The following is a 16,047-nucleotide window of genomic DNA, read 5'->3' as shown; positions in this document are numbered from 1 at the left end:
GCAATTTACAAGTTTACAGCCTAATGTTATCTCTAGTTAATAGTACTCCATGACCCAATTTGCCATTTTCCTCATTAAAACATTATGTCCTAATTCTAAAATTGTATATGAGTGTATTTAAAATCTGGAATTTCAAGTATTTCTTTATCAACTATGTACATTTCTCTCCCAGATTTTAATGTACATGCCATAAAGTCTATGTACTATTAATGCCACAGGTCAATGGAGGCAAGTCAGATCTCTTTGCTGCAATGTGAGAGCAAGCTGGGCCCACAAACATTTACTTTCCACCAGAAAGCAACGACATTCAGAAGCTCTTAACATGACTGCATCATCTGGCCTATTCCACAGCTACCAGCTGGGGAGGGCAGATGAAGGCTGTCTGCTGGAAAGCACAGCATTGTTACCAGAACACAATCTATCCAAATAAAATTTCTATGAATGTGAATCTATAAAATAAGTACAGAGCAGCATCACATATCCAGGAAACAGCAGAGATTCATGGTGCCAAGAAAGTCCAGAAAAGGTCTGTAGGTAGATAGCTATGGAACATTAGCAGGTGATTTAAATTAGGGAATAGCTAACCCACCAATTTATTCTGAAGGGCATAGGTATTAGATTAGCTAAAGGTCAAAAGAATTAGAAAGGGAAACATATTCCCAATAAAGAACAAAACTGTGATGATAAATATTCAGCACTTCTTTCTCGTCCTCTTTTCTGAAGGTCTTCAAGTAATATTATCATTATAAGCTGTTAGGCAAACATCAATCACAATGGTACAGGTAGACTTAATCTTTCTCAGAGCAAGAGAAGCAGATCAGATGATACAGAGGGTCTTTTCTGAAGCCTAAAATATTTGTCTTTGCTACTAGATTGCTCTGCCTCTAAGAGGCTTAGGTCCTTTTCCAACTTTTCTATGGAGCTGACAAGAATTCTGATGACTGGATAAGTCAGCAGAAATTATTCGGTAGTCACAAAGTTACTACCAAATTTTAAAATATGCTTTTTGGACTTCAAATATTTCTCAAAGTAACCTTGTTCTGCCTATTTTCCTCTGAGATCTTCTTCAGTCTTTTCCTCAGCTATTGATAGTAGTGAACACTCTTTTGCTATCATTTCTATTCTATTTGACAGTTTCTCAGAACCTTGGGAATATTTTCCAAAAATGGCCAAATCACTACTGTTTATGCACTACGACTCAATGGTTTTTGTTGTTGTTGGGTTTTTTGGTTTTGTTCAAATCAACCTCTGTCTCCCTCAAGTTGTGCAAATCCAGAACAGAGATTTTCATCTTTAAAAACTACACACATCTCCAGCTTCAAAAATCCCACTGGCTTCTCCATGGTCAAAAACCTTCCCAATATTCCAACAGTGCTCAGGATTTGAGCCTAACACACATTGTTTCCTCACTTTGCTGAATTTTATCTCTCTCTTTCTAACAGCAGCTGGCTTCCTCTCTATTTCCTGCTTCTGAAGCAGCCCTCCTGTGTCTCAAACACATATCTGAATCTCATTTAATACTACTTGAACATCAGATAATGAATACAAGAGCACTTTGGGGTCCTTTTACAAAAATATTTTTATACAAAATAAACCAGAGAGTTTACCAAGTTATAAAACAACATAAATAGGGAAAACTACTTTTAAAAAATCAAGTCTAGGACATTTTCTCAACTCACTTCCTATTTTAGGATAAAGGAGGAATTACTAAAAACTTTTCTAATATTTTGAAGAAGTCTGACAACAAAGAAAGATTATAATCCCCTTCATAAAATAGTTTTTGCATGTCATAACAAAAAATAATTAAATCACACATTCATGTAGTGCTGTAAGATGGTCAAAATAATGAGCTTTTACAGTTAAATTGGACTGCCTACTTGAACATTTAGGCACCTACAAACTACAGGGAAACTTGTGCCATAGATATTTTTTTAAATACCAATTCAGTGACATAAATTTTGCAGACACACATCCCTATTTTGTGTATTTTAAGCTGTATGCTATATGGTATGATAGTAGAATTAATATAGAGAATAATCAGAGTCCTTCCAGAAAGAAGGAACTTGAATATTCTCTAAAAATAGATAAAAGGAAAGGCACGGGTTAAAATAGCAATATAAATCTGGAAACAGATGGGAATGAAAAGAAAAACAGCAAATAAGGAAACGCCCAAAGAAGAAAGACAGCTGAGACACTGTGCTAAAGCTGAGTGTTTAGTACTTACTTTATCTGCCAAGATCTAGAGTAAATGACCAGATAAGGTATTTTGCATTGAAAAAAAGCAAAGTGCAGTGCTTGTTAAAAATATCTGAAACTGCATTCTTCAGGAATCCTTACTCTAAACAGAGGGATGAAGTTGCTGATTATCAGGTTTTATCATATCTGAGATTTTCCCTCTTAATGTAAACACAGTATTTCTGTTCAAAAGCAAGAAATATCTCAAACCATCCACATTCACTTCCCTCCCTCCCAAAACAAGCAAAATTACCTGTATATTCTAGAAGTGCCAAGAGTATTCGTGCCTTCACCTCTTAAAGAAAAAGAAGAAAATACTTTGAGGTAATGGTTAAAAGGGTTTTCATCAACATAATATTGCATTTACAGTTTCTCATTTCATACCAGCTAAACTCCAGCTTCTTTCTAGGCAATGCTGATTCATACCTACAAAACAGTAATGAGTCTCAACTTCACTTAATTGTACATATGACTTGATAAAAACTGATAGCAATCAAAAGCACCATCACTGAGAAAGATGCACAAAAAGGCAGCTGCTATCTCACAGCACACGTGTAGCAGCTGGTCAGACCAAATCCATACATGAAGAATTCCAGCCCCAAAACTCTAAAAAACAAGACTAGTTTTCACTGATTCTCACATTATCCTAATTCTTTCTTCTCCTTCTCTTGCACTCTTTTGTTCATACCCAAAAATCTCAAATTATCCCTATTTTAATGTATACCAAAGCCTTTAGGAAAAATACAAGAGCATTTCCACTTTGCTTCCAGCCTTCAGGACTTTATTTTGCTTCAAAAATGTCTTTTCACTACAATCTATGAAGTAACACTAACTCTTTCACTAACAATCTAGGAAGTAAAAAAGTACAAATTAAAAAAACCATTCATATACACAGGCAAAAATGTGGGTTTATCTCTCCTTACACTTCCTCCCCACCTTTTTTGTTTTCCTTGAAGGGGGCTGCTTTTCAAAGGCTGCAGGCAGGCTGAAGGAAGTGCAGTTTATGTACCAGAACACAAATTTAAATATGTTAACCAGTACTGCAAGATACAGGAAGGTTAAAATGTGCCATAACCTTAGAGACCAAACTTGCAGCACATCAGTTGTCCTACAGGTACTACTTGGAGGAACACAACACTACTTCACATGCTTTCACATCTTTCCAAACCTTCTTTCCCACACCCAAGTTTCTCTGCAGTCCTATTCAAAGCCCTGCTCAGTGCACAATCAGGGCTGAAATTGGCTATATGAACAATAATATAATTTGGTAATCTATTTCCCCCTACCCTGTTACTGCCAGAGTATCTCAAATACCAACACCCAAACATTAAAAATTACTAGTTATTCCTGAAAATTCCTGGTTCTGGGTCATTGTCTTAGCCTTCTGTCTTTTGAAAAAGAAAACACAACCCCTTACAGAGATTTATAACCTGGCGTCTTGGAGTCCGACCATAACTTAGTAACTGCAAAGAGTGTAGGGAAATACAGCTTTTATCTGAGTAACTTAGATACATCCAGGCTTTTACTTGGAGCTTGTTTTACACAAGATTTGTTGGATCTCTGAATTCAGAAGAATTTGAGGTATCTATAAGTAATGATTTCCTGCTTATGGGGAAATCACAGGACGCTGCAACTCTCTTTTATCACTGCTATAAGTCTTCTGTGCTTCAAAATATTCCCACAGGCAAAAGAGTATTTTTAGATGATTTGTCTACTTACCTGGGGTTAAAAGTGAACCTTGGATGACAATCATTTGCTTTTCAACAAATAGCAAATGCTATGAAAGCTCTCACTCCTTCTTGCTACACGGTGTATGGAAAGAAATAACTCCCTAGCAGTTTCTCTTAGATTCTGATTTGTAATGCAAGACGCCTTCAGTTTCTTTTATTTTTAAATATTCTTTTGTACTTTATTTTAAAAAATCCCCATTATTCTGCTATTCTGATCTTTGCCAGGAAAGGCTAGATTTTAGTTTTATTTTATTTTTCACACCTGAAAATATTTTAAAAAGACAGATATTGCACTGCATGGTTTATTATTTAAATTGAAATACATTTTTTTATACCTTCAATAACTGAAAGGCTCCATCATACCTCACTCCTGACTTAAAATAGATGAGAACTTTCTCAATTGCATCATATTTCCTGTTTAAACTTAAAATTACAGTGCTAGAAAAACAACTGCACTTCCTCATGTAGTTACATGACTAGCTGGCTAGAAATCTGACTTGCTCCAGAACATCTCTTCCTTTGATCAAAAATCTTTCCGATTTTTTCTGCAGGAAAAAGCAACTACAGAAATGTTTCCTTCTCTTTATTTTGCTTATACCTTTCTGTTGTTGAGTCCCTTTCTTTCAATCCATCTTGTTCATTTTCCTCATTCCTACTCCAGTCTTTTCCTCCTATGCTTTCTGATTCTTGTGTTACACCTCTCACACAGATCCACAATCAAGTACTTACATTATTCTTCCTCTGTTTGGTGGCTGTCCAATCCCTGCCCTGACTACTGCCCTCCCCACCAAAATCAAGTACTTCACCTTCAAAGATCTGCCTGTGCCAACAACTTATCTTTAGCTTGATTGTTTTAACAATTTATTAGGCCCAGTCAATCCAAGAAATAACTTAATTATTTTCTTTAGTTACTTAGCTCCAGATAAATCCTCCTAGAAGCTGCATATTACTTCAGAGACTCTTCCATGCTAGCAACTAGATTAGCTTTCTAGGCTGGACTTTTACTGTAACCACTGAAGTTTTTTCTCTCTGTAATGATATGATAAGGCAAATTAAATGAGACAAAGCAAGGTCCAGCTATATTTTAATTTTACTGTAAAGGAAGGCTTGGTTGTTTTTTTCTGTTTTGTTTTCTTTATTTTTTTTTCAATCTGGGCAAACCTTCTTGAATTTTTTTAGTAGTTCTCTGAATTCGAACACTAATAAACAGAAAACTGACAGACCAGAGCAATCATCCTCAAGGCATTCTGAGTTTTCCCATTTCATCATATTTATTAAACAAAGTAAATAAAAGGAAGTTAGTATCTAGGACTTAAAACATTTCATCTTTGTGAGGCTCCCATGTCTCCTGCTTTAATGCAATAATCAATCTAATCTAATAGGTTCTGCAATGCAACAGAACAATGAATAAAAAAACTAAAATATCCTGTGATACTTTTATAAAAAGAAAAATTAGTCAGTTTTCAATAAGAAGATGAATTTATTGTATTCATCCTTACTTTAGCATTGAGCAGTAATGGTTAAGTATGTTTATAACAACTGGAAGTTTTAAGTACATTTCTTTGTCCACAGTGAGTGAAGTTGTATTTGTGGTCTCCTTTGACTACTTCCTCTTAGAAGAGAAAAATGTATCTGTTTTCCTCAATTACTGAAATATTGTCTTTTACTCAAAAACAAACAGGAAGATTCTTCTAAAATCCCAAGACATTGTTCAACTTGTTCTCATAAGACCAGCTAAACAATCATATCAGGTAGCACCTTTGGAGTTTTTTCTAAATCAAGTGAATAAGAAAGGAAATGGGGAGATGACTCTGTGCCATGTCTTAGGTTTCCAGCCATAAATAGCTCAGGGCAGTACTGGTGGCTCTCCTAGGAATCCAGACCAGCTGTGAACACAGTGTATGATGGCAAGACAGGAAGGAAGAAATCAAGAAATGAAGATACAAAGGGAAAATGGAGCTGTTAAAAACATTGTTAACCCTGCTTCTTGTTCACCTGATTTCAGTTAAATCCAGCTGCTGGTTGTTTCTCAGTACTGACCTGAGTACAGTAAAAATAATTTTTATAGTAGAAAGGGGCAGTAAATCATTTGGATTTGATGAACTCTCCCACAAGATTTTGAATAATCTCAGCTCAATATTGAGGGTGTATGACCACTGCTCAAATGGGTTAGGTCTACTAATTCTATTCATGGGCAAACAAGTTCTGTGAAGATGATCTGGTAAGCTTAGCTTCTGAAAGGGGCCAAGGAAGGATTGTTCACAACACATTTCCATTCCTCCTCAACTTTGAAAGAAACCCTGATTAATACTTGAAAATACTTTGGTTTAAGCTGAAGAAGGACCTGTAGAGAAAAAAAAAAGGGATTCAAAACTATTTATTGATTTTTCACTCAGTGACAGCCACCATTAAACTAAAAGGAGTATTCCTGGTATTGGAGAGTCAACCCACTGTGATTGACTTCAAAAAGGAGACATTTATGTGGTTGTAATTTTCTAACCCAGGGTCTGAAAATATGATGTATCTCAAATCAGAAATGGCAAGTCAGAGAGGGAAGAGTTTGTTTTGTTTGGCTGGTTGGTTTTTGAAAGTTTATAATAATAAGAGTTATCACAAAGTTCTATCCCATTGGTCTGATATTTAACAGTTTCTTTAAGGGACACTGTAGCAACTAGCACACAAACAGAAGAAGCTAAACACACACATAAAAATTATTTAAAGCTAGTCCTAAGTTTTTGTTCCCACACAGAATCCTAGCATAGGCATTTTTATAAAAAATAATTTTAACCCTTTATTTCTGTTTCTTTATCAAGCAGCACAGGAAATAAAGCAGGAATTAAAGGCAAGAGATTCTGGAGGGAAAAGGCCAGTTACTTTCTTATGAAGACAGGAGAGAAAACCTAAACCTCAGCTCACACTGTTACTTGGTGATGAAGAGAAGCAGAGTACTTGGTAACTTCTATACAGTGGTGGAAGGGAGGCAGAGGAGGACTCCATCCATCAGTTGGGATGGATTGAATGAAAACCATGGCTTTATAGCAGAAGGAGAGATAATGACTCCAGAAAAGCACAGAGAACACCAAGGTACAGGACAAAAGCTGCAGAGATTTTATCTCTCCAGTTAAGACAGTGGGGAAAAAAATAGTTTAATTTCAACAAAAGTCTCATTTTGGTGTATCAGTCCCATGAAGTTCTGTGACAAATCAGGCAAGCCCACTGGACTGAAAAACCTAGCACACTGGAAAACCTAGCAACTGAAAAACCTACCACATCCAACATATGGTTCCTCTGTTTTCATTTGTCAGAAGAGTATTTTCTCTTCAGAAGACTGTTTTCTCTTCAGTATCTAAAGCCAACAGGGTAAGTACAAGACAGCTGAGATAAACTCCACTAACCTTGTTATTGAGAGTATAACCTGTCTATAGACTTACACTGTGTTCCACAAGTCTTGCCTAGAAGCAGCAGGAAGCAGTTGTACCTCTCCTCTCCCCTTCCCTTCCCCTCTGTATCATAAATGAAGTGATCATTTAGGATCAGGTTGTTCTTACTAACCTTCAACAAATTTTCTGATATTCTGGGCCAGGCCCCGGACACTGCTGGGGAGGTTCCAAGGGTCTTGCTTGATGTGGAGTCGCAGCCTCTTCGGACAGCTGAGCTTTGGTTCCATTTCTTGCTGAAACTCTAAGCAAGGACAAAAATAGTATTTTTCTGCTTAAGCCTCCTGAGAAAGTCACAGTAAGACATTTTTGTTTTTCTAAATGTTTTCACTGCTCAAGGAGTTGGCAACTTATTTAACTCTAGCTAAAGCTATGGTGACAGATTTAACAGTCATCTGAGCTCCCTGCTCAAGTCTAAGGAGAGTGAGCAGCATCCTCAGACATGATTCTTTCTGAAGCAGGTACATCACACAAAAGGTGCATGGTAAGTGGGACCCTGGAACTTTCAAAGGCAAAATTGTTTCAATCAGAAAATTAAATTGAAACCAAAATTACTTACTAAAAAAAAAAACCACCAAAAAAACACCCCAAAACCTAAACAAACCAACAAAAAACCCACCCTAAAAAAGAAAGAAAAAAAAAAAAAGAAAGTTATATGCTCTTTCATGCAAATTCATTTAGCAGGTAGCAATTCAGGCCTTGTAAAACCTCACAACTGGGGTAAAAACACCCTCTGGCCACCTAAAACCAGTATTCTTTGCTAAAAGATATGTGTGGGATCAATACACTTTACTACTGACATTAATAAAACATTCAGGTTCCCATTGAACTTGCTGGTTTGTTTTTTTTTTAACTCAGTCTACTGAAAGAAGTCCTTTCTATTTTTCATCACTTATGACCACCACCAGATGCTTATTCATACCTCTAGACTTAAGCAACCATACAAGTGGTAGTAGAGTGCCTGAATTTACATACAGGATATTTCTTTTTAAGCAATCAGTAATATTTATATAAGTATATATTTGGCATAAACATTGCTGTGACTATAAATCACAAACTATTTATAAATCAACTTCAAACATAACATAACTACAAAAATAATAAAAATATGGCATTAGTAATAAAATAGATCAGGAATGGCTTCAGTAGTTGTAACAAAAATGTATTAAAAACACCTGCAATATAACAACACTGCTTCTTGCTTCAAAATCCTCAGCAATACAACAGCTCAGAGTCTAAAATTCAGTTGAACTTGAAATTTTTTCCTACATTATGCAATAAAATATAAGCAGTCAGTTTTCAACCAAGAATTAATATCTATTTAAAATGAACTTCAACAATCAGTTACTGCACAATATACCCAGATTAAGCAAAATCAGTCCTTTAACACCAGCTCCAGGAGCAGACAGCCATTGCCATGGACCCTTCAAGCTGCCTTTTCATTCTCATAGCTAGAATTAAATGTTACCTTGGAGGCCTCGACCTGGTGTGAAGTACTTTGTCTGCTCAAAGGCCCTCATCACAGCTGGTCCTTTCAAAAGATTGACAATTGAATCGACCTGTTGGGACCAAGGTTCTGTGAGAAAGATGCTTTTTACAGCAACAATTAGAAATCCTTCCTGTAAGAAATGTGGACTCCTGGCGAGCAACTTTGGATTCTTTCTTACCTAATGGCTCTAGTTAAAGTAACAAACTAGAGAATGCTAGACTAAATTTAAGGGCCTGTTTAATTTGCAGTTTTGGACTATTTACAGAAAACTGAGGGAAAATGAGTAAATACATACCATCTCAGTAAACAGTGGGAAGGAAAATCAAAAAGAAGAAGCATTTTCTAAAGACATTTTAAACTCAAGCGCGGACATCAATATTAAAGGCAAGAAAAATAATCTCATACTTGACCAAAGAGATGCTCCAAGCAGCTATGGAGCTTGTCCTGTTTATCATGGGAGATTCGAACACTTATGGGAAGCTCATCCCCTGAAAAATATTTTAAAATGAGAAACTGTTTAGAAGCTTCAGCATGTTTTCCAAAACCTTTGCAGCTTAGATAATCTGCTTTGCACACAGACTGATGCTAACACTGTCAGGACTATAGTAGCTGTTCTCCCCACATATTTTGCATTTATTAGTTACCCAATAATACAGAAATAGCCCTTAAAGAAAGGACCATATTCAAAAGCCAACTGGTCATGTTCTGGAAGACCTGCTCTAGATGAGCCTGCAGATAATTCACGGTCCTAATGTTCTTACTAACTGAATGGTTCTGAGATTTTAGTAATTCAGCAAAAATACAGCACCCAAATTATTTGACATGAAGCTTTTAGCAGCACAAAGCACATCATTTCTTAAGAAAGTGCAAAGGAGATGGACTCTTTTAGGTCACTGCCCTGTCACTTGCTCTTTCAGACAACAGGCAACATACCTTGAACTCTTTCAAAAAAGGTTGAAAAATTGAGCTTAAAACTGCTTTTTTTTCCTTGATATTGGTTACAGACAAGAAGTTAATAATTTATAATTCAAATTTATTCAAGGTTAATCTACACTCATTTTTCTTATGTCAGTGAAACACTTGAACGCCACTTTTCTGTCCTTGATTTTTTTTAGCTCCTTTAGTTCCTTACAACCATTATACTCCTTTACAGGATTTTAATTTCAAGAGAGCACAGTGCCCAAAACCCCTGGCCTGGAGTTGACCAGGTTAGCTTTGGAACCAGCTAAAAATTAAGCCAGCAGAGAGTGTGAGTTTCCCTGAGCAGCAGTATTTGTCATCTAAAGCACTGCATCTGTGCTTGGCTAGCAAAGACATCTTCTTTTAGGCATCAGCTTGAGGCTGCACAAAAGTATATCAGCTCATTCTCATCTTAAGCTGAAGATAGGGACCCTGGGTCTCCTCTTTTATTAACAATTCATTATATCCTTCATCCTTTACTCTGTATTAGCTTTGCTGTGTAAGTATGTATCATTTCTGGAAATGAAATTCTGTCTTATTCACATTACTCTGCATAATTCACAAGGTATCTCAGATGCCTTGCATAATGTCTTAATACTTTCCTGTTCCAAGTGAAAATATCTCTCCTGGAACAATGAGCAATAAAAGTTATGGCCAGACCTCACTGGTGGGTCATATTCATAATATGCTCAGTTTTTTCTTTTCCTACATCATTCCCAAATGATAAACTCCCAGCTTAGAGCAAATATTTTTTTATTATTAGTCCTTGAGTATATGACCTCCTTCTCCATGCAGTTAAATTCCATCCCATTCCTATTAGCAGCTGCAATTACTTAAATCTAATTTGTCGAGGCATAAACAAGAATGTGCTCCTATGTGGTCTCACATTCCTTCCTATAAACACACAGAGCCATATCCTGCTGTCTAGGTGCTGACACTGGCTAGGAGAGTGTTCCACACTCACCTAAAATGCTCCTCACTCTGTGCAACACAGTGCACTGTCAAGACATGAAAAGCACTGACTCCAGGAGCTCTAATACAGTCTATTCACAGACATAATGGAATTTTGGCTCTCTTTTACAGAAGGATTCCTAAGTGCAGCACTAGCTAGGCAGAAGCAAAATTATGAACTTCTATTACTAAGGAGGATGCAATTTTTAAAATGAAAACAATAAAACTGCCAGGCAAATGAAAATAATAAAATTTAATAAAAGGAAAAGAAGACCGATTAATAGATGACTTTTCTAAACATACCTGAATCCATTTCATCACTGTGAAAATAAGAACTGCACTGACTGCTGCAAATGCTGGTGAAAGAGGCAATGGAGTTCCTATTGCTGTTGCAGTCACTTGAAAATAAAACACAAAACAAAAAAAAATAAATAAAGCTATGTCCTTTAACACAGGCTCTGCAAAAAAAGTTATGGAAATTCTTTCCCTTTCCCATCCTAAATGTAATGATGAGACAGTCTCTGTAATTCTTTATACACAATGAAGGTCCCTGTGCTTAGACTTTAATTTAATCTGCAGTCCTGGTAAGGCTCAGGAGACCGGATTCCCAAAATAGATGCTTCAATTATCTCCCTTCCCCTTACCTGTGAACAAGTACTTGCAGAATAGTAGTACAGACTTTGAATGCAAAACAACCAACTTTTCTTGCATGAGTGGTAGTTTTTGAATCTGTGGCCTCAAATGTTTTAGTTACTTCACATTTTCTCCTGGTGCACAGCTAATACAAACATTGAGTCTTTACAACTTGCATAACAGAGTGGGTTTACAAGATATTTGATCCATTTGAGTAGCACCAAAACTGAAATTACAAACTATTTTCCTTGTCAGCCAAAACAGTTCATGATCCCATCTCTTCCAGCCGTTCTTTTTTTAGAGATGTATAGACATTTACATCTGTGGCTTCAGTCAAAGCTTCTATGCATATGAAATCTCACCCACATTGGTCTAATAGGGAGATTTTGGGATCTAAATTTGTAATTTTTTTCTGCTCTTTTCTCTCAAAAACAATTTGTTCTGTACAGAAAATACATGGAGAGATACCTACTCCTGCAGCAAAACCAGAGTGAAATACAGACTTTTGTACTAAAAAACCTATGAAGATATATTTGAATTCAAAGTCTTCAGAGTTGTTTAGTCATGAAAATCATTTTGTTTCAATGCAGGAGATGCTTAAGTAATTATCCAGCAGAGGGAGTCTTAAAAACCCAAGTGAATGTAAGATAATGTAAAAGTGTACCTAAGGGAGGTTTATACATACTGATATGGGTCTTGTTTTATGGTTTGGGTGTACCCACTCACCAATATCCATTCTTAAAATAACACTGCAGTTATACATGTGCTCCCTCTTTGTTTTCTTTATTTGTGTAGCTACAGAAGTAACTTTTCACTAATTTAGGGAGAGTGGCTTACATTTCCTGGCTAATGTAAATGTTTTGGACCTGTAGTCAACGAGGTAAGTGAAGGAGTTAAACTTTTAAATGAAGCCAATATGATGTAATTACAATCATAACCATTAAGTAGATGAAAAGACATCAGTAACAACATGTTCCTAATAGCGGGTGAACAGTCCCAAGGAGTATTAAAAATTTCTGGCTGAATATTAAGAAATGTTTTCTAACTAACTCTATTCACTTATTAAAGTCTCCAAAGGGGAGATGAAGGTTAATTAAAACTGGGTTGTGCAAAGCATGAGAAAATAAAACTCAGGAAAATGAGAAACAGATTAGATGCATTTGCTGTATCATTCTGCATGATTTTTGTGTTGTATTATAAGGTTTAGCAGGAGACTCTACACAAAACGAGAGCATTATAATGGCTGAAATTAGCCAAACAGTTCCAATAATAACCACTGCGGCCTTACGATAGCTAGAGATTTTTAAGTATTGACTAATACAATTATTTAAGCAAAGAAAAAAGGCATTCTAATCTCACTCCAACACTTGTCCTTAATGCACAAATTTTATGATTATTCTGTATATGGAATCCTAGGTTCTATTATTCCTACACAGCCAGAATGGACTATAAAGGAGAGGAATCAGAATAAAGAAAATGTTTTGAACAAAGTGACACTCATGTCCTGGGTCACACCTTCTTTCTCCACATACAAATCCTGTGCCAGCTGGGAAACCTCTCAACAGGAGCAAGCACACACCACTGGAGCAGCTTATGAACACCAGCAAACTCTAAATGTGCTTCTGCTGGACCAAGAACTTTGCTTGTGTGTTCACCATGGTAAGAACAAAATGAACTTAATCTATGCAAACTATCTCTGTGTTTACATCTGTGTAGTTCTCTTTCTACTCTGATGAGGAGTTCATATCTACTAGGCTGCAGCAATCAAATACAGCATAGGGAAGAGATCTCAGCAACAGAGAGTTCTGTAGAAGAATGATAAACCTACTGAGATTCTAATTTCTGAGCATGATAATGATACTGAACAAATAATGAACTCTCATTTTACTTGCAGCTAAAATTTGAATTTCATTTTTATATCATTAGCCAATTTTCTCTAAGCAAGAGCGTATCATCTATATAAGAACTATACTTGCTATAATTACTCCTTCCTTTCCAAAATTATTAATCTTCACATTCACAGTACGCATTTCAAATTCCAGAGGTGAGGTGATGCTTCAGTATTTAGAGTGAAAGAAGGTGAGAAATATATGTTGATAAGTATTATATTTTTCTTTAGATCAGAAAGAACAGTGGGTCTATCACCTTGCTTTCCATGGTAGATATTTGGTTTGTTGTTGGAGACATAATAACCAGTCATTGCTAGTTTTTGTAAGACAGGTAATCTAAAGTAAGGTTTTACATCTCTGGTTGTGATAGCCTATCCAGATTTGGGCAACTAAGATATAATAACTAATCTGTATTCATAAGACTTTACTTCACACATCCTGTGGCTAGTTACTCCTCCATTAGTAATGTCAGAATCATATTCTAGTCATCTTTATAACCACTTGATACTTTACAAGCTTCCATATTTGATTCAGTTGAAAAATAAAAATATTATTACTAAAGTTACCTGTAAGAATCCCTGTTACTGATGGTATCATGACCAGAATCTTCTTGTTCATCACCTGTTACACTGAAACAGACTTTCTTCCCATTCCTTTCCCCCTTTTCATTATCACTGTCGGCTGGTATTACAGGCTCAGGTGTTTTACGTTCAGATTTGGGAGAATACGTTATTGAAGAAAGAAGGCTGTGAAACACACAAAAATAAAGGCAAATTCATGTTTTTCAAAAGTGAGCTAGCAACAGGATAACATTTCTCATCAGCATCCTCCAATTATTATTCTATAATATGTGAAGGGAATATCTTAATTCAGTCAATATCTATTTGAAACAAGGGAAGGAAGTGACACATTCTGTTGTCAGAAAGTCTACCAGTGAAACCCACTAACCTTACCAAATACTTCATCATGTATGAAAGCAATGATTCCAGCTGGAGAAGAAATACAGCACATTCTTGGACACTTGGGGTCAAACTGCATATTAACATAACTATTTTTAAATATGAATCCTGCGCTTCTTAGCACAAATCAAGAAAACAAATGGATGTAACTGCATGTCTGTGAATAGCATGTATTTTCCCAGTTAATACTGTACAAGATATGCCAGTGTGCACCACAAACTATTCTACTAGGGCATTTTAATTGTCTTTATTAACATCTCTGTGTATTTCGTGACATTCAAAGTGTCTGAGCCATTATCCCTAGTAAAACTGATGATTAATATACAGGCGTCTGTGACGAGCACAAAAGTGACATCCAGCCAAGAAGAGAGAACAGTGCAGATTGCTACTTTTAGAACATGCAGAAATACTGGCAGTGAAAAATTCATATTCTTGGATGATTAATTCATACTGAGATGCTCTAATTTACTTTCAAGATCAGAACAGCAATAATGGGCAATTGTCCTTTAATTCCTATTGCTCAAACACTCCATTAAAATCACATTTTCAAATTACTATTTGGATTTCAAAAGCAGCATTTTTCTTGCAAAAACTACTTGCTAACTACCTGAAATCAGAGGACACTGAACTAAACTTTTTTTCCTCCCTTGAATTACTTTGAAATAGTAGCAGGGTTTTATTGAAGGAGCTGTCAGAATGGTCAACTGGCAAACTTTCTTACCAACTACATGGTAGGATTCAAAAATAGCTTAGATCTTCTTACATTAAATTCTCCCCACTGATGGGAACAGACAAGATTTTATCCCACATTTAGTTACAGATACTGATCTGAACTGCAACTAGAATACAGAAAAATGATACCTAACATGTAATTTCACCAGAATTTAAACTCACCCCTCCAATAGACTGATATCTTTTGGGCTACATTATGCCTTAACACTTCATAGCAATAGGAAATCACAACTCAGTTCTTTCCAGTCACTGACAAGCGTAATTCCACGAGTACAGGAAGAGAGATGGGACCCATATTTTACATCAGTGTTCAGTGTCGATCTCATGCTAGAGCATATGTGTTTTTGAACTTGTCCTAAAATAAATGTGTTAAGGAAGCAGAAACCCTAGGAAATCAGTTCTTCATACCTGTAAAACTTATTTTCTTAGTAAGAAATATCTATGGAGCTCAAAAACAGATTAGAAAAATTTGTGGCAGAACATTCTAACACTGCTCTTAAATCAAAAGGTTCATTCCAAAAAGACCATCTAGTTCTGCCTGCTGAAACATGAGATAAGGACAAAGATAAATCTATACTTTTGCTTCTTCTTGTGTTCCCACTCTCATCCATGTAAAAATAAAAGTTAATTCTAGTAACTTCTCGGGGATTTTGTTGTTGGAAGAAAATAATCAAGATTAAGAAACAATTATAATGAACTGCAATTTCAGCTCCTGAAAATATCTTCCCCTGAGTAATTATTTGTCAAGACACAGACAGACTATTATATCCCCTTCTTTTATGTGACCTGTTTAGTCACTGCTGCCAAGAGCTCAGTAAAAGACTGATTAAGGTAGCTGGATCTTGTCCTAAAGGGGCTTTTCCATTTCTCTCAACAGGCAAGCTGTTTTTCTAAAGGAAATTTTTTTTGCTGAACTACCACAAACGAAAGATGGAACTTTGGATTACCAGGTTCTGGAGAAAGTAGTTACTGAAGTCACTGATGTGCTCTAAAAAACTCACTCCAGGGAGTTTAAAATAAAAACCTGGATAC

General features: G+C 36.0%; 1 protein-coding gene across 2 annotated transcripts in view; it reads right to left on the bottom strand.

The window, feature by feature from the left end:
* The window catches only part of PREX2 (phosphatidylinositol-3,4,5-trisphosphate dependent Rac exchange factor 2), a 172,796-nt gene that overhangs the window by 54,609 nt on the left and 102,140 nt on the right, over positions 1 to 16,047 (bottom strand). For both annotated transcript variants that reach the window (XM_077186296.1, XM_054644997.2), the window contains 6 exons: positions 13,891 to 14,070; positions 11,106 to 11,200; positions 9,297 to 9,379; positions 8,871 to 8,961; positions 7,518 to 7,646; positions 2,489 to 2,530 (listed from right to left, as the gene is read on the bottom strand). In XM_077186296.1, coding sequence (XP_077042411.1) covers positions 2,489 to 2,530; positions 7,518 to 7,646; positions 8,871 to 8,961; positions 9,297 to 9,379; positions 11,106 to 11,200; positions 13,891 to 14,070 — 620 coding nt within the window. The remainder of the gene's footprint in view (positions 1 to 2,488; positions 2,531 to 7,517; positions 7,647 to 8,870; positions 8,962 to 9,296; positions 9,380 to 11,105; positions 11,201 to 13,890; positions 14,071 to 16,047) is intronic.

This window comes from Agelaius phoeniceus, chromosome 1, assembly GCF_051311805.1.
Source record: "Agelaius phoeniceus isolate bAgePho1 chromosome 1, bAgePho1.hap1, whole genome shotgun sequence".
In the NCBI taxonomy this organism is placed as follows: domain Eukaryota; kingdom Metazoa; phylum Chordata; class Aves; order Passeriformes; family Icteridae; genus Agelaius; species Agelaius phoeniceus.
The sequence above is the reverse complement of the archived record's forward strand: the minus strand, read 5'-3'. Positions and strand labels throughout refer to the sequence as shown.